The sequence below is a fragment of the Capra hircus genome, chromosome 21 (assembly GCF_001704415.2).
Source record: "Capra hircus breed San Clemente chromosome 21, ASM170441v1, whole genome shotgun sequence".
NCBI lineage: Eukaryota > Metazoa > Chordata > Mammalia > Artiodactyla > Bovidae > Capra > Capra hircus.
Window position 1 is genome coordinate 45,294,073 of NC_030828.1, and position 19,970 is coordinate 45,314,042.

The 19,970-nt window shown below is 33.5% G+C and overlaps 1 protein-coding gene across 11 annotated transcripts in view; it reads right to left on the bottom strand.

The window, feature by feature from the left end:
• The window catches only part of RALGAPA1 (Ral GTPase activating protein catalytic alpha subunit 1), a 202,247-nt gene that overhangs the window by 102,681 nt on the left and 79,596 nt on the right, over window positions 1–19,970 (bottom strand). For 4 of the 11 annotated variants that reach the window (XM_018066148.1, XM_018066147.1, XM_018066151.1 and 1 more), the window contains exons 15-19: window positions 18,298–18,535; window positions 16,955–17,116; window positions 10,764–10,904; window positions 1,878–3,419; window positions 28–152 (exon numbers count right to left, since the gene is read on the bottom strand). In XM_018066148.1, coding sequence (XP_017921637.1) covers window positions 28–152; window positions 1,878–3,419; window positions 10,764–10,904; window positions 16,955–17,116; window positions 18,298–18,535 — 2,208 coding nt within the window. The remainder of the gene's footprint in view (window positions 1–27; window positions 153–1,877; window positions 3,420–10,763; window positions 10,905–16,954; window positions 17,117–18,297; window positions 18,536–19,970) is intronic. The other 7 variants (XM_018066156.1, XM_018066157.1, XM_018066154.1 and 4 more) reach the window with 3 other exon arrangements.

Sequence of the window (19,970 nt, forward strand, 5' to 3'; positions counted from 1 at the left end):
GAAACAAATAAATAAAATAACACTTACTGAGGCATTACCACTTCGAAGTCGTTCTGCTATAAACTCATCCATCAGATCAGGAACATTAGCATTGCTGCTGCCAATATCACTATTAAGAGGAGGCAGTTTTGTGCTCATGTCCTCTTTATTGACTAAAAGCAAATAAACAACTATATATAGTGAGTAAAGACTTAACTACATTTCCTAAATTTAAAACAAACAACAACAGCCACAACAAATTACCTATGCCATATCAATTATTTGCCAGACATGCATCTAAAAGTAATTTTTCTCCTTTTAGATTTAATTTTAAGAATTAGTAAATTGATATTTACTTTATTTAACTAAGCAGATGTTAGTCAATCTTCAGTACAACCTTAAACAGCAAGAAAGCTTATAGATAAGCACTAGTTGGGAGTTAGGTTAATATTGTCTATAAAGAAACTGGTATATTTTTCTTTCTTCCTGTCTCTATGCTTCTACTTGGAGCTTTAATAATTTAGAAATCCATCTTCCCCAAAGAATATTTACAAGGAATATATCCCCTGAATTTTAAGTTATTAATAAGTTAAAATTCTATGATCTTGACATAATATTGTTTCTGTTCATTACAAAATCTAATTTTATTGTTTGAAGAAAAAAGATTTTCACAAAGGTTCTTTTAAAAAAAACCAATAGTTATTATGAATTTTTTAAGACTATACTATGATTTACATTAACACAGACGTTTAAAAACTTGGGAAACTGACAGAAAGTAAGATATTTACTTATTTCACTATTATGCCATTGAAAAGGAGATTTCTCCACAACCAAAGGAAATCAACACTGTTAATATTCCTAATGAACTTCTAAGCATTTCAGGTTAAGGAAATATACTGGTCAGGAACTCACTGTGAAATACCATTATCTTTATACTACTTGGCCAGGCTTTGCTAAGCTGTCAAATACTGCCCTCAAGTGGCATTAATGGCTCAGTGCAAGATGCAGCGTTCTGTTAATCATGCTAACAAAACCATGTTAAACAAACGAAATCAAAACCTACCTTACTGCTGAAAGTTAATTTTCTATAACTGTACAGTTATTTTAAATTTGAATCAAGATAAGAGAAAACAGTTACCATAATCTTGCTTTCTGTAATCTGTCCATAGAGGTTCCATATCTAAATCATGATTGGCTATCATGAAACCTTTATGTACATCTAAAATCTCAGAAAAAATAAGTGTTTTAAGGATATGACTTGCATTCTATGCAAATGAATGCAAAACTAAAAAGCCTACAGCTTATCTGGAAATGGAGTACATGGAAGTAACTAAGCACACCTTGAGGTTTAACACATAATTTCCTCTTCAATAACAATTAACTAAAAATGTTGGTGTTCACTGTAGGACCCTGATTTCCATTATGTTATATAATGTCAAAATAATTTTCTACAAGAAAAAATAAAACTAAATAAATCAGCAGTAAAAATAAATGAAACCAATTATTAAGAGCTGGGATCCTTTTAAATGTAAACTATTGGGGGAGCAAGGGAGAAAGTATTCCAACTCCTCAGTAAACAATTTCAAGTTCATGTAGTAAACACTAAAAACATTTGATTTAGATAGTCTTTGGAAGGTCATTAAATTTTCCTGTATCCCCTCTTCTCTATCTGTTCAGCAGCAAAGAGGTTTAACTAAATGCTTTATAAGGGAAATTAGTAATTTAAATAAACATTTTATGCTGGGAAAAATACAGCTGGGGAAAGGCGCATGCAGAACCAAACAGAGAGAAAGCAGTGACCATCCCAAAGCTTTTTGATTGCTTATAGCTTGCTTCAGTTGCATTAAGCCAAACTGGTGCTGTCTTCTCCTTTTGCGCTCTGCACAGTTAGTGCTCACCTGCAGCTTTCCTTCCAAAATAGCCCATTACATGACTGTACAGATCCCTCAGTGGAGCCTCTGGTGGCATTCTGTTCTGCCTCTGTGGGGAAACATTTGCCTTCGGCTTCGAAAGAGCATGGACAACAGTTTTATAAACGCCACCCAGGGAGCCCTGCGGTAGTCCTGCCTCGTGACCTGATGACTTAATAGTACTACGACTACCTAACTGATTAGTTGCAATTCCTTCTTTCTGCAATATGGCGGTGGGAATCTCTGTCGTTTCCTTAATTGTTTCACTGCTTGCTGATGCTGCACTAATTGTATCTAGAGGCCTGTACACACCAGGTTTTACTAGCTCTGCAGCACTGCTGGAGCTGGTGTGGGGGTTGCTGATGTTGCTATTACTACCACTAAAGCCACTGAGCTTCCGCAGTCTCATCTTCCATGGAGCCTCTTTGTTTTCCAGAGGATTATAAAACTGAACTGACTCAGTAGAAGGTCTAAAAGTAACATGAACACTATTTCGCTTTTTAGTAGCAATTTTCATGATTTTGGCTCTGTGAGTTACTGTTTCAGACAAGCTCCTTTTAGTTGGAGAAAGCTTGCTAGTGCTTGTAACATGAGGCATTCTACGGTTAACAGGTGCTTTTAGTGTCGTTTTCTTGGCATGCAAAACATGTGGGACAGTGATTTTTTCATTAATTTGCACACCCTTCACCTTTTCAGCTAGTGTGGTATCTATACAGGCATCTAATTCTGTGGCTGTTTGTCTATACAGATGTTTTCTCTTTTCTTTATCACAAGGGCTACCTGAACTAGGTTCCGATGACTGTTTATCATTGTTTAGTTGTTTACATTTTTCAGAAGTTTTTGTTTTCGTAAAGCTGTCTAACTGGCTGGATGCACTAATATTTGTGAAGACAGTAGAGTTTGGTTCTTTTTGAAATTGTATGTTTTCAGGAGTTCCAACAAAAGAGGTGCTATTTTCTGATTTACTTTCCTGGTCTATGTACTCTAATTTATCTGAGGATGATCTTTCATCCTTATTTACTGCAACAGAGATCACTTCCTGCGAAGCTGCATCTTTATCTAACTCGTTTTTACTGTGACTTTCTTGGGTTTCCTTAAAATATTCTTTCAGGGAGGAAAGAAGATCATCATCTCCTTCAAGGTCAATGTACTGGATTTGTTCAAAAGCTGAATCTGCAAGTTCTACTGGATCTATTAAGTGACAGAGATGGTCATATATGCTATCACCAACTTCCAGAGAAGACTCTCTACTATGAGTATCAGTGATGTGGCTCTCAGTGGATCTAGTTATTGAAGAAGCCTCTGTGGAACTCTGCAAGCTTGGTGCATGACGGGATGAACTGTCAATGACAGGAACTGCACCTTTGGCTCGTTCAACAGTGAATGGTTCCAAGATGTCAGAAGTGCTGCTACTTCGAGGCAATGGCTGCTCCTCACTCAAAGCACCAAAAACTTCATTTCCAGTGTCTTCACTTTGTGAAAAATGTCTGACTCTAGTTGGACGAGGAAGTATTTGAGCATCATCAATATCTGTTACAAAAAAAGAGAAAGAAAGAAAGAAAAATTATAGAGTAGAAACTATACAAATACAAAAAAAGTATTAATTTCAACCATTTTCTAAGCATATGCTTAAAAATAAAAAATTTTGAGTTTTTTTATAAGCTCAATGAAAGAAAATCTACACATTTGTTTGTAAATAATGATGGGCACAAGCCAATAGAGCATGTAGTATAAATGAATTAGAAAACTACCAGAATACATTTTAAAATGTTAACATGCATAGAACAAACAGTGAGGTGATGAAACATTTGGAAGTGCAGTTAAAGATAGAGCTGTGCCAATAAATCAAGCAATTCAAACTTGTTATTCAATTTTTCCTAATAAAGTTTCAGGCAGAAAAAAGTAGATCTTAACACAAAAAAGCTCATCTTAGTATCCCACTACAGAAACTCATAGGGTCTCATAAACTCCTGTTTCCTTCCTTACCAGGCAAGAAACATCACCTTTTCTTCAAATTTTGTTTATTTGACCACTTATTACACTTGGAAATCTCCATCCTCTTCCTAAAGTTCTCTTTGTCAGGAAACTAGTTATCTGTTCTACTGAGGTATTTTACTTTATTATACTATTAAAATCTATTTACCCCTACCCTGCAAAATCTATTTACCCTATCAAATAAAATCAATACACTGCTAAAAAAAATTATACTTGTTCATTTCTGACACAACAGCATTAATCTACTAGGAAGCAATCTCTTCTGCCAAACACTGGCCCGCTCCATTAGGTAACCACTGAGCCCTAAAAACTGCACCTACAGCTTCTTATATTTCTTTTTAAAATTACAGATTTGAGAGTCAAAATGGACATTATAGATTATTTAACTGTCCTACTGAACAAACTGAGTCCTAAAGAGAGGAAACCACTTCTCAAGTCTGAGAAGCAGGCTTAGTGTTCCATGTCATTGCATTGTTTTTAGTGCCTGAAGTGCTAATTATATGATAAATTTTCAAAAATATGTATAAAATTGAAAATCACAATATGAAATACTATTTAATTGTAGAGATATATACAAATTAAAATGTTTACTACTGATAAAATGTCATGTCTACAAAAACATCTTGGCATTTTACTAAGACACATTCAGAAAAATACCATGAAAAAGGGACAAAGAGTCAAAAAGTCTGATATTGGTACTCATTAGGCTTGTAATGCATAGATTACAAGTAACAGAACTATAACTGATGAAAACGAGAAGATTTAGATCCAGAGAAAACAGTTACTTGTCCAAGATCAGAGATATATTTATTGAGGTGGTGCAAGATCTAAAACTTAGGTTTTCTTACTCCAGACTCTGAGAAGTAAGTTTTCTCATTTATAAAATGGGGACAGTAATTCAAAATATTCTCAGGATCTATGTGAGGGATGAAGAGAGGCTGGTACCTCTGCTATTTCACTGATATTACTTTCTTTGTATGAGATCCAAAAGGAGTCACCTTATACTAAATTCAAATCAAGAGCAGTTTGTGATATACTAAAATTGCACTATATTCCTGAAGATATACACTGAGACTCCCAATACATGTCAAATATAAACTATCTCCTACAGTTGAAACAACTCTTTATCATTGAGAATACTTTTAAAAAATGTTAGCTTTCTTCTTCATACACTTTTCTTACAAATTCTAAATGAAAAACAAAGCATTTCCGCAAAAACTTTATGCATATATTGTAATACTGTAGCAGATAAGTAATGCATATTTGTACATCTTGACAAATGTGAAGTATTTTTGGTTTGTCTCCCATAACAGGTCATAAGAACCTCTGCCAAGAGATTATATTCACCATGCACTCCAGTTTCTTCCCACAAAATATTCTAAAAGGACTCAGCAAAGAATATAGATTATATAACTTTTCTATAAAAATTATTAAGAATATTATAATTGGAATTTTTTTAGCTGAAAATTTAACATCAAGATATTAAAACCTTATTAAAATCTAATGCTATGAGACTAGAAAATATATGAACTTCAGGGAAAAAGTTGAATATTAGTGTTAATGTTTAGTTTCCTTTACTGATAATCTCATACTTTTTCCATTCTAAAGAAACCAATAAAGATTACTGTGAAGTTCTGTTTTTAGGCATTTCCTCCCAAATCCAGTCTTCATGTTGCATGTTAGGAAATTTAGCCATTATTTCAGCTTGTTTTTTCCCTAAACTTTTGATAGTACATATTAATATACAAAAAATGTTCATGTCTAAGAGGGCAAGGGCTTTGAAGAAAATGAAAATATTTTTATAACAATAATGTACTGTTAGTAAATCTAAGTTTCAACAAAAAAGCTTTCTGAAAGTTTTAAGTTTTAAAGTACAGTTCTTACCCAGGCATATAACACTAATACTAATCGCATAAAATCAAAGAAGAAAGTAACTGCCGAAAGGAAATCAAAATCAGCACTTGAAATTAGGCAAAACTGACTCTAACAAGGCTTAAAGTTTAAAGAAATAAACATGAACCTTACTGAAGATAATGTCTAAATGACAGCTCAATCATACACAGCTGTCCTGTATTCACTGGGGACTGGTGTCCAGGAGCCCCCGTGGAAACTAAAATCCACAGACACTCAAGTTTCTTATATAAAATGGCCAAGTACAATAAATACAGTTGGCTCTCCAAACCAACAGGTTTACTTGTATTCAACCAACCTTGGATATGAAGGACCAACTGTATAGTCCTTCCTACATGCACTGTTCTAAGCATCTTACGTATATTAACTCATTTAATCTTCACAACAGCCTCATGAATTAGGTGTATTATCCCCATTTTACACATGAAGAAACTCTAAGACTTGCCTAAGGATACATAGCTAGAAGGTGGAAAGCTGGGATTTGAAGGAAGGCAAAAATTAGTCCAGGTTCTTACCTCCTGAATAATATGTATTCATGAAATAATTAAAAATTACTAGTAATATTATAAATCAGCATAGTAATTTATGTCTATAAAGCTAAGAATCTTAGGAATCAAAACTTAGGTCAACTACAAATATTAGTAAACTATATAGAAAAACACAACGGATAAACTTTGTATTGGATTGCTGAAAATAATTGTAATAACGGGTTACAACAGACACGGCCTTTAAAACTATTTAATTACTCTGCTTACATTTTACCTTGAACAAGTGTCTAATTAAATTAGTTCAATGTAAAGAATCACTAACCAATGACTGAACAAAACAGGAAAAAAATTTTTTAATAAACTTAAAAAAATAAGTGAACATTGAAAAAATGCTTCCTATAGAGCCTATAAAGTATTTGAAATGGCAAGTTTTATCTCTGGATTTACTTAATGATGTTTTACCCATTAAAGTGTTGGAGATCATCTCTGGATTAAATCATAGTTTTTTTCTGAATGTTGTGTTTCAAAAAAAAGTTTTCTTTGATATTTTGAAAAGAAAAGCTGTAAATGAAAGTGCAATATTAGCTTGTAACATGTAAAAAAAAAAAAAACTCTTTTCACTGAAATGTACCATTTTTCAGGATTTTCTTTTTTTATATTAACATGACCATATCCCCACTGTCTGAAATAGCTCTTGTCATATAGTAGGGGCTCAATAAATACTGGTAGAAGGGAAGCATCTTTTATATTAAAAACTAGAAGCTGCTAACTAGTAAAATATCAAGGTAGTTTCTCAAGGGGAAAAACAATTTATAATACTAAGATACTACTGGAAAATTTTAATAATTTCTAAAATGAGGTACAGAAAAAAGTACCCAAATCCCTTTTACCAAAGCTAAATTCTATTCCTAGTTAATCACAAACAGTAGCTATGAGTGGCAATATTTTTACAGCTCTTGAATTCATAAAATCATTTATATTAATATACATAGAAACTGATGTTATTTAGAGGCTCAAGGCTTTTTTGGAATTACTGAAGGAAAAGACAATGTTCTTTATATAATTAAAAAAAATTTTTTTCCCCTATTTGGGCTATAGTGAAAATGTACCTTATTATTAGTAGAGGCTAGCAAAAACTCTACATCTTTTTAAGAGTAGATGTTCATTTTGTAGGTAATTCAAAGCAGTATCCACATCATTAAAATTGTATGAAAAGACTGAAAAGCAACTAGCCAAGCCAAAATAATTAATTTTAGACTACTAAAATTTAAAATACTAAACTATCATCTACTCTTACCCTTTCAATATTATTTCCTTGACTCAAATTCTGGAAATAGATAAATGACCAATATATTTTTTATAAGAAAATTATACAGATTTAGTATTTGTTTGCAAACATATTAAATAATACTGTGTTTAAGTTAGCTTCAAATTTTTCTTGAGATGTATTTTTAAAAGAATTAACACAAATTATTTCAGTGAAAAAAATTCTAGTGTCACTTAGCATTACATTAGAATCTGCTGGTTCTAGGCACAAAAATTGTTAGAAAATTACTATCACATATTGGTGAGAAGGAATAAATTCCTTGACTGTGCAAAGGGCCTACTTGATTAGATAGGAAATTCTTCTCCTGATGAGGCAGATCTTAGGAACAAGATGGGGCATGAGACATACCATCTTCTTTCTCCTGATACTCAGAAAGTAAAAGTTGAAAGATCAAAAACATTTTGCTCTGCAGTCCTCAATTCAAATAATGAAGTACTGCTAATAACCTTAGCAGTCTACATAACATGGCTTAGACAGCCTAGAATTTAACAGCATCAAATGTGGAAAACAAATTAGCAGTTTTGAGAACTAACTGGGAAGAAAGTGGGCCTGTAAACAATTTCAGACCAAGACAGTACTTGATTAGAAAATAGCAAGAACAGCTGCAAAAGTCAATTGCCTACCATGCTGTTCTTTTACGTGCCTTCTATCATGAAAGTAGTATTTTTGGCAGTGAAAGCTAATTTACATAAGAAAAATTATTGAGATTTCTGATTTCTCTTTTTTTAGGAAAATAAAGACTGCTAGACTGGGCTACCATATATGTAAAAGTTCAATCGGGTGGTACAGGAGACACGACAGGGAAAATGTGCCTGCCCAAACACCAGCACTACCTGCAGAGCTTTAAAAAAATAAAGTAAGATCTCCTGAAACCCCCAGGATATTATATCAAAACTAGAGACAGACAGAAGTCTGGGAAGAAACATCTGTTCAACCTCAGATGAGTTCGATGTTAAGAACTCATGTCACTGACTGTGTCAATGCTGTTGAAATAGTTCCTGGCGCTTAAGAAAAACTCTCCAAGGATATTCAGCGACTCAGTTAGTTTAGTCTATCTATATATAGTTATACCATATAGAATCACATTTACAGCAATGTAGACTGAATAGTCATCTAACCCAGAATACTGGAGGAGAAAAAAGGGCTAGATGACAATAGGGTACACTGAGAACTGACAGTTCATTCTTAGAAAGAAATCATAGCATGTTAAACAAACAAATATCAAAGAACTAAAAGGAGTTGTCTTTTTGCCATGTAAGTATTCAAGAGTATCAGGTAAATATTTTTCTGGAAAATTATACTTCTAACCAAAAGCTAGAGTGATTGTCTATGGGTAGTTTCACTGACTTACTGGTGAAGCAGTTATAGAAACTTCAACTCTTGTTCTTAAGATGATGCACCCAGGAAATACTTATTATGAGTTCAACTAAGCCCGCTTACATCAGCGGGACAGATTAAACTATAAAAAAACATACTTCACTTTCCTTTTTAGCTTTTACTTATGTACCTCCTCTTGGTTTGGGAAAAATCTCTAATCTTACCAGGATTAGGGATGGTGGAAGGGACCTTCATGAACCTGAAATAACATTATTAATAAAAATGCACCTTCTCTCGCATAAGCCTACAGTTCATTAGGAACTAAAAGGGTACAAAGATAGGTTGTTAAAAAATAAAAATCAGTAACCTCACCAAAAGTCACAATATGAAGGAAACACTAAGAAAACAATAGGAAAGCACCCAAGAAGGCACAAGTAACTTTCTTTAAGCCAGCACGTTTTGCACAGTAAGTACAGCTGACTCTTGAACAGGGCTCTGAACTGTGCTGCTGCTCAGTTGCTAAGCTGTATCCGACTCTTTTGCGACCCCATGGAATATAGTCCGTCAGGCTCCTCTGTCCATGGGATTTCCCAGGCAAGATTACTGGAGTGGGTTGCCATTTCCTTCTCCAGGGGATCTTCCCAACCCAGAGATTGAACCTGCCTCTCCTGCATTGGCAGGCGGATTCTTTACCGCTAAGCCACCAGAGAAGCCCTTGAGCTGTGTGGGTCCACTTATTTGTGGGTTTTTACAAATAAATTTGTACTACAGGACTACACTATGTGTGGTTGATCAAATCTGCCCATGTGAAATAACAGAAGTGGAGGGCTCATTGTAAAGTTATATATACATGGATTTTGGATAATGTGGAAGGACAGCAATCTTCACCCTTGGATTGTTCAAGTACCAAGTGTTTATTAAAAACAAACTTGCTTCCGTCTAAAAGACAAGGCACTATATGATTCTAGTCATACAGAAAAAAAATTTTTTTAAGAAAAAACTAAGCTAAGGTGGTAGAAATGACAGTGTGCGTGTGCGTGTGAGAGAGAGGGACTGACTTGAAAGTGTCACTAGGGAATTTTGGCAGTAATGGAAATATCCTATTTTTTGTTTGGGGTGAAAGATGATGAGGGATGTACAATTCTCAAATCTAATTGAAATGAACCTAGGAACTATGCATTTTATTATGTTAATTATGCCTTATTAAAAAGGAGATCATCCCAGTACTGTAGATACAGGACCTGAGGCAGAAGTGGAAAGTCGATCACTTTCTGAGGAAAGGTTCTGAGGCTCCTTAGAAATTGGGGCTTCACAGAATGGTTTTGTTGTTTGGTTTAAAAACTAGTTATTAGAATTCTATACACTATTATAATCGAATACAAAGATTTATTCCAAAGCAACTTTTCGATTACATACTTGATTCCCCTAGCTTAAATTTCATTACTATAGATGATGGAGAATGCACTATTTAATATTTACCATATATCAGTCAAATGATGACATTACAGATGAAATTATAAATATACATTACTATTCCACCTGACCACCTGAGAAAGAAAAAAATCAGACACGAACAGGAAAAAAAACCTCGGCCATTTACAACCCCAAATATTGGTCATTGGCACAGCACTAAACTTAGCACTTCCAGAATGAACTGCAAGGATAGCATTAGAGTTCAAATAACTCAAAATGTTGATTTCTCAACCACTTTCCAAATTTCCCACACCTCCCCCAAAGAAATTAACTTTGAAGAGTTTATTTGATTAAGCAAAATTTGAAAGCAGAAGAATTAAAAAGTGAAAAAGGTGGTGCAGAAATTAGCAGAGGTGGCACTACCTGAAAGCTCATCAGAAAGGGGAGTGAGAACAATATCAGGCAAGAAGGGTTTGGAAGTATGGATCAGAACAGGAGCACTTTTAGCACTGCGTATATAGGCCGATGGCAGAGCACATTCACCAATGGATCGGCTTCTCATGGCTTTAAAAAAGGAAAAGAAAGAAGTGGGGAAGGAAAAAAGAAGAGTGACTATAATGAAAGGCTTGTGTCATAGAAAAAGCAGCAACAGAGAAAACTAAAAGATACAAAGGAAGGAAATCTTAAATTAAAACATTTCAGCACGGCAAATACTGGCAAGCTGTAAGAAAAGAAATCAGAGAACACACATGACATTTCAAATGTAAATTTTTTGGTGTAAAGCAGGAAAATGATTTGTTTTTCATTATTAGCAATTACAATGGTACAGCATTAAAAACAGCATACACTTTAATCGGCACTATGTTCTCAAAACTAAAGACTGAAAAGTTCATTGAACAGAAACACTGAAAAGAACCCATATCAATAGTTTCAAGAGATTTTGGGTACCATATTTGGGCATTTTTCTGAGCCACTCTTCTTAATGAAGCTGAATTCCAAGAGCAAATTCCTACTTTCATACTTTTCCCTAATAAAGTTTCAAAGTTACTCACAGGTCTTTTTTAGAGAACTGTATGTAATTCATAATCTAAAGGATTGAATCTCATGGTTACTATCTGTTCTTGACAGAAGAAGAATGCTTAATTAAATCATTATCTCTTATTTAAAGATAACAGTATCTAAATTTTAAAATTTTAAGTAAAAATATTTATAGAAAATAGCATTTGGAATCAGCATGAAGAATCAAGTTACTGAGAAAAATAAGTTTGTGTTTATTCAAATCTTAACTATATTACATAAAAACTTAAAAGATTAAAAATTGTCTTCATTTCTATTTAGCTGTATTTGGCAATTTCTTAAAAGAAAAGTAACCAGTTTGCAAAATTAAAGACAAATTTTGACACCCTCAGAAATAAATAGTCAAGTTTATCTCTCAAGTACTTTTTAACACTTAGAGATTCTTGAATAAATGAAGGTATAAATATTTTAAAAGAAACAAGATTGCATAAAATCCAGTGTAATGGTGACATAATACACATATACATATATATTTGAATGTTACCATCATTTCAAAAATCTTAGGTTTTCCTGGTTCCCCAATGCCTAAACCCCTTAAGTGTATCAGGGCCTTTGCAATCCAACCACGATATCCACTGAAACTTCATCTCCTCCTACTGTTATTCCATGCTACTGCCACACAGAATTTTATACCATTTCTTGAAAATTCCATGCTCTTTCACAACATGGCCTTATGAGTTCATAATATATTTGGTCTTCTTTTCTTCTTGACACTCCTTCATATGTAAAATGTCATCTCATCTGTGAAGCTTTAAGACTTTCCTACATAGTTAATTTACTAGCAATACAGCAGTTACCAAAACAAACAAGAATTCCTCTTTTTTACAAAGCTTACGATCTATTTTTAGTGGACTGTATGTTTTATATGCCTCCCAGTTTTTAAAAGGCAAAACCTGTATCTTCTTATCTCCAGTGCCTGGCACATATGAGCTCAACAAATCTTTACTGAGTACCTATATTTGGATAGCACAGCAAAATTATTTGAAAAAAACTAGTTTTCATTGTGAACATATAGAAGAGAAAACCAAAAAAAAAATTACTAACTGAAAACTAGACTGTATGTCATAGAGTTTACCACTGGAAAAGAATAATCTAAGTCCCTATTCCCCAAATTTATTAATGCTGGCAAAATAACAGATTCTTTAAGAGTAGCTTTTTTATAAGTTTATGTGTATCAAAATGTGGAAAGCTGGAATATATTAAGAAAAGGCAACAACGTGCCTTCAGTGTATGACTTCCCATGTATTATATTAAAGGTTAAGCTTATTTTAAAATGGAAACTATATACAAAATGTCAGAGTCTGAACCTACTCATGTTTTTCTGCTGGCTTCCTCTCCCTCTTGTGAAAGTGGTCAATTTTATGATCCAATTTGAAATAAAAGTTATGTTGACTTCAAGATAATCATTCCTTAGAACAAAGACATAAACACAAAGGTAAAACCTAAAGTGCTGCTTATCAACACAAAAGGTAAATACCATCTACAGTGATAATCAGATGTGATTAAAAAGAGATATTTCTTTTAGAGCCAAACTGAATCAAATTCTCAATTCCACAGATGAATTACAAGCTTTCTTGATGTTTTCCCTTGGGTTAGGTAATTTCTTGGAAATAACAATTCCTTCTTTCTTTTCTACCACCAACTTGAAGCAAGAGCTTGGGCATTTCTCTTGGAACTTTCCCCATAATCACTATCATATAAGTTTGCGTGCTATGATCCTGAATGAATTCTTCAAAAAGACATGCCTCCATCTGCTACTATCTTTATGTTTACCTGGAAATCTGTTAAGTGCCTCACAGCTGTGCAATCTACACTATAGAAAATAACTAACAATAAGCTACAGAGATTTTGGTGGACTTACTCATTTAAAGCTTATATCACAGAATCTCTGTAAAGCCACTGAAACTGGCCCAACTTCAGTGAATTACCCTACAATGGTCTCTTAAGTGTTCAAGTGAAAGGAAGTGTCGCACATCTCTCACTGTAAATCAAATGCTATAAATAGAAATGATTAAGTTTAGTGAGGAGGACATGTAAACAGTCAATATAGACCAAGAGCTAGACTGCTTGCTCCCAACAGTCAAATTGTAAATGCGAAGGAAAAATTATTGAAGAAAATTAAGACTGAAGAGACAAATGATAAGAAAGCAACAAAGTCTAATTGCTGGGAAGGAGAAAGTTATCTGGAAATATCAAACCAGCCACAACATTCCTTTAAGCGAAATCCTAATCCAGAGTAAGGCCCTAACTCACTTCAATTCTAAGAAGGCTGAGAGAGGTGAAGAAGCTGCAGAAAGTTTGAAGCTACTTGGTTCATGAGATTTAAGGGAAGAAGCCACCTTCATAACATTAAAGTACACAGGAAGCAGCAAGTGGTGAAGTAGAAGTTGCAGTGAGCTATCTAGAAGATCTAACTAAGATCATTAATGAAGGCAGCTACATTATACAACAGATTTTCAATGTGGACACAACAGCTTCTACGGAAGAAGCCATCAAGGACTTTCATAGCTAGAGAAGTTACTGCCTGGCTTCTAAGCTTCAAAGCATAGTGTTATTAACAAAAGCCTATAGTTTACATTAGGGATCACTCTTAGTGTTGTACATTCTACAGGTTTCTAACAAATGTATAACATGTATATACAATTATTGTATCATACAGAATAGTTTCACTGCTCTATTTAAACCCTCTGTGCTCCACTTATTTCTCCCTCCTCATTGCCCTGCTTTCCATTCCTTGGCAATCAGCATATTGTCTCTTCAGTTTTTCCTTCTTCAGAATATCATATAGTTGTAATCACCATGTATATAACATTTTCAGATTGGTTTCTTTCATTTAGCAATAGCATTCGGAACTCTTGACTATTTTTTTCCATGTCCTGATAGCTCACTGTACCTTTTCAAAGAATAATATTCCACTGTATAGATGTACCACAGTTTGTTAAATCATTCACTTATTTATGAATATCTTGGTTGATTCCGAGTTTTGGCATAAATTTCAAGTTTATGAATAAAGCTGCTACATATATTTGCATGCCAATGTTTGTGTGGACATATGTTCCCAACTTACCTGGATAAATGCCAAGGAAAGTTTGATTCTACAGTAAGAATATGTTTACTTTTCTAAACTACAAAACCATCTTCCAAAGTGGCAGTACCATCTTGCAGTCTCACAACCAATGAGAGTTACTATTGCTCCATATCCTGCACTCCTGTCTTTCTTACTCTACACTTCACTCACTCTGGCCTCTTTACTCTTCCTTAAATAACAAAGCACACTCTTAGACTAGGGCTTTTATTCTTTTCCTTCTGCCTGGAACACTTTTCCCTAGATGCTTCCTCTCAGTTTATTCAGGTCTCTGTTCTTGTATGATTAGACAGGTCTTCACTGACCTCCCTATCTAACAGTCCCATTTCTCTCTCCTTATACTCTTGCCCCTTACCCTATTTTACTTTTCTTCATAGCACGGAATCCTGCCTGATGTTTGGTTTACCTGCTTATTATGGGTCTCCCCGACAGAAGAACTGTCAGCTTCAATGGACTTTATTACGTTTGTTCTCACATGTATCCTCAATGCTTACAACAAAGCTTCCACTGTGAGTACAAGTATTTTTCATTTGAATGACTAAAAGCCATGCATACATTATCCTATATGCACAGTTTTAGAAAAATCCTCAAAAACTAGTAATAGCAGTTATCTCTAGTGGGATGACCTGGGTGGGTGAGGAGCAGTGATGCACGAATGACTTATTAGAATACATATATGCTTTATCACAGTTTGAATTTTAACTATGTACATTCCCTAAAAACATAAAAAATTAAAAACTTAAGAAAATATATGTCTAAAGGATATCCTAATTAAATGTGTTCGCCTTTTAGTATTTTCTAACTTTATGCAGGCACCTTTCTGAACAAAATTTATTATGCATTAAACTTCTGATTGGTCAGTCCAATGAACAAGCCAGAAAAGATTTTGATAGAGGTACAAAAAGTAATTAGTCAGGCATGCACTTAAGATGAATATTTTAATCATTATATGCTTTTATAAAGATTAGAAATATGCCATCATGTTAGCTATGATTTCTTCTCATTAGACACCTAAGATATTTTTGTGCTTCCTTAAACTTTTATCTTTCCCATTAAGCATAAATTACCTCTATAATCAGAAAAATATATATAACCTTTAAAAAATATTCTATTTTTAAAGAAAATAAAATTTTAAACTTAGAAGAATTCCTTCTTCACCAATACAGAAATATTTCCTATACATGTGACCTTAACATAAAATGAAGAAAGGCATTTCAGATGTAATCAACATATTCCTTAAGAATTTCAAAATATAATTCTATACCAAAATGTCTAAGTATTATATTAATTTTTATCCAATATCCTTTTTCCTTGTATAATTTCTTACTCTTCTTGCTTGACATACAATCAATATAATTCTATGGTTATTTTACAGGCAGGAGACAACAGGGAAAATATTCTTTTGAACAATTTTAAACTAAACATTTTAAATTCTTATAAAACCCTTAATTCCCCTATTCGCTACTTATTTCTTCCTTTAGAACTCTAATTCTTAACACTTTAGAACACCTCATTTTACAGAAGACATATCCTATAAGAATTTTAAATTTATTTAAAATAACTGTTTTTCATTGACTCTATAAAATATAGATACATTCCCACAGAAAATTCCACTTTCACAGAATCAGATTGCAAAGCCTAAAGTAACTTCAAGCAATTTTTATTTCAGGCATATGAGATATTATCATTCCAACTACACAGATGAAATAAATAAAGTCTAGAAAGTTCAGTAAATTATTCAAGGTTATTGAGCTATTTAGTGATGAGAGTGAAAAGAGATCAGGACAAAGTCCTCTTGCTTTTCATTGCAGCGCTTTTTCTACTATGATGAAGACCAGGTTTTAAATCTGAGAGGAAAGGAGTGAGACGGTAACTAGGTCCACAGTATGCCAAGTGATCCCACATCCAGAAATTCTTTCCATCATTGCCCTCTGTGGATATTTCCAAGACTAGAAATGTCTTCCCTACCTGTTAAAGGCAGCAAGGAACCTAGCAATATACTCTACCTTGGCCTCAGCTGTCTATAAACAGAAAACGTAAATTCCTCATTGGAAGTCTGTGAAGCCAATATAATTATATAATTGTAGCACTGAAAATAAGCTACCCTATTTTTTCATGTTTATTAGAAACTACATCAGTTAATGCATGAGTTCTGTAGAGTGAGTCAGAGTTCTACTTCTCAATTCTGTAAAATAACAATTTAAAATTATTGACATCAATGGTAAAATAAATTACATAAAAACAGTAATGTAAGATATATCTTCCTAGCATAAAGGAATAACACAGTATGGCATCAGACTCCCAAATTATTCCTGAAATAAGTTTTGCTATAGAAGGTTTTCATTTAACAACAGAAAAACAACTGATATGAAAACTGTGTTTGCATATATTGTTACTAAGAACTATAAACATATCACTGCATACAATTCTCATGATTTTAAAAAGTACATACCAACAGTTTTTTGCCGTACTATACTCCTTGCCTTTTCTGTGCCTGGGGAACCAGTGGTTGTTGCACTTCTCTGCCTCATTGGGGCTTGGCCAGGCTGATCGCGACTCCATCCTCTAGAAAATGACTTGTCAACTGAAACTTTCTGAAATTCATGTCCCACTCCTAGAAATGCAGATGTTCAATCTCAGTGCACTGTCACCTCATCAATAATCAAATTATGTATGCCATTCTGCCTCAGATTCTTAGGTTTACTCATAAAGTAACTAGATAACATGCTTGTGTACTGAAAGGGTTTTTTGAAATTTATTGTATAAAAAAATCACATTCCAAAACTGAGTGATAATAAATCCTCTGCCACCCACTTATTTCATATAGAAGTGAAACATTTGGACAAGCAAAAAATGATAGAAAATGAACTAACCAAAATTCATCGTAGGAAGGAAGTTACTTTATCTTTACCTGCCAATAATAGCCACTTGGGAAATAAACAGTCCAGGAAAAAGTAGTTTGGTCACATACTTACCACTCTGGACTGTTAAGTATGAAATGTGACTCGTGTAATCTCTAGATAGCAACTGATTATTGATAACAAAAAGTCCTAGCAAACTCAGTATAATAAAAGTCTTCCCTGGTGGCTGAGTAGGTAGGGAATCTGCCTGCAATGCAGGAGACCCAGGCTCAATCCCTGGGTCAGGAAGATACCCTGGAAAAGGAAATGGCAACCTGCTCCAGTATTCTTGCCTAAAAAATCCCACGGACAGGGGGAGCCTGGCAGACTACATCCGTGGGGTCACAAGAGTCAGACATGACTTTAGTGATAAAGCACTATTACCAGTATTATAAAGACATGTTTCTTTGATATAATCACTATGTTACTGTCCCTCTCCAGCTTTTTAACATTAGACAGATATATAATCCACAGTCAGGGAATGTTTGCTTTTAGTTAAAACTAAGGAAATGCTTTCAAAAGAATTTCTCAAGTACTTCTTTTTGAATACAGTAACATGAAATCACCTTCTAAGTTTTAATAAAAATATGTGTATGATAAAAAGGAAGAGTGTTTTATAATTTTCAGTTTGGTTGATTGTTAAAAATAAAATATTTAAGATTCTGAGCTACTTTATTAGATATGCACAGAACCACTGAATTTAAGGCTCTTCAAGAACAGTTATAAGGTAAGTACATGTTTCACTGTTGAAAATTTATAAACTTCAGGGTAAATTAAGGAGGGAATAATTAAGAGAAATTATGACTTTCACCTTTACTCCTCTCCCTGGCTTGATACTCCCAGAGCAAATTACTTAAACAAATTTATATGAAGCATCTCTGTGAACAACTCTTACCTTTCCCTTTGTGCTTTTTTTGTTTCTGTTCACTCAGCTTATCCAATGGTAAATCACTGAGATCCAAACTATACAAATTTCTAGCTAAAACTTTAGTTAGTGTCTCCATAGTCAGTGACCATTCAGTGGCTAACTCTTCCCAATAGGTCAACGATGACAATACTGAGAGTAAGTCATCCCAAAGTTCCCGAGAGATGTACACATTTAGATTTGCTTTAATCCAGGCAACTATAAGAGTCTGTAAAGACAAATAATCAGAAATAATAATGAAATATGTTCAAAATCAATTATTAAAAAATTATCCCCAAACTAGAACTTTAAATCACATAATATCCATGATATCCTTTCTTGGTACATAATACTTATAAAAGTAACACATGCACTCATTAGCATCTACTTCAAATTTCAAAAAGCTGCCAATTTCCAACATTCTAACATTAGGACAAGTTTCCAAAACTGAAAAGAAATATGTTAAGTACATGTTGTTCAAAAAGAGATAAGTCTCCACATTATTACAGGTTGAAATAACTGAGTAATCAGTAGTTATTGAACTAACTACTAACATTCTCAAAAAAAAGAATAGAATCACTAACTACACAGTTTGAAAATTCTAAAAGGAAAAGTTATTAGAGATATATTTAACATATTGATACATGTTTCTAAAAATTTGTATGTAAACTTGAAGGATAAAATTAAATTTGATTTTAAAGACACCAGTGGAATTAAAGGTGTTCTGTACAAATTCAATCACAGGATAAAAAACATATTTATAAAAGGGCAAAAATTACTGATCAGACTATACCCTTGAGACTTTATAGAATTCTATTGAAGATAAAATCCTACTTAAGAAATAGTCACAAAATAAGTGTTTTAAAAGCATAACTCAAATTTTACATAAGTTTAACATTAAACATAAAGATAAAAAAAAGCAGAGTTTATGACATAAAACAGTAATAACTAGTGCTTTCCATTTCATTCAGAGAACAAAAATATTACTCCATATAGCAAGCTAAAATTGTATCATCCAATAGCACTCACCATTGGGTTAGTTCTAATGATGGGGGGAATAAAAGACTAATGAAGTCAAGAGGAATTTAAATAATAAATGTAGCTGATTTGAAAGACTTATTCACTATCAGCACAGAATTTTAGGTAAACTAGCACCATCTGGGAAAAAAAATATTAAATTGAAAACCTACACTAAATGGCCAAGAATGAGATCTGAGATAGTTTTTATCCTTGACATTAGGAGCCATTTTATCCACGTGTTTATATTTAATGTCTTGTCTTTAAAAAAACATTATTTTGCTTTCTATTCTCCAAATAACCTATTACACATGTAACGTCAGTACTCTATCCTTGGGCTGGAAAACACAACATGTAATTCCTATATCATCAACTACTACTGATACTTCAAATGAAGACGTGAAGAGAATAAAGTCTTACAGTATACCGTGGTGGGAAAGAATCTTGATTTACTTTTTTTTTAAAACTACAGAACAACTTAAAAGGAAGTTTTGTTTTTCTAACAATGCCAGAGACTTGGCAACTCATAACGCAAACAATTAAATCATTACCACAAAGCCTTCTGGCAGCTTTTTGCAATCATAGGAAAGTGTACCCCACAAGAGATAGAATAAACGTCATCAGTTTAACACTTTTTTCATAGGCCT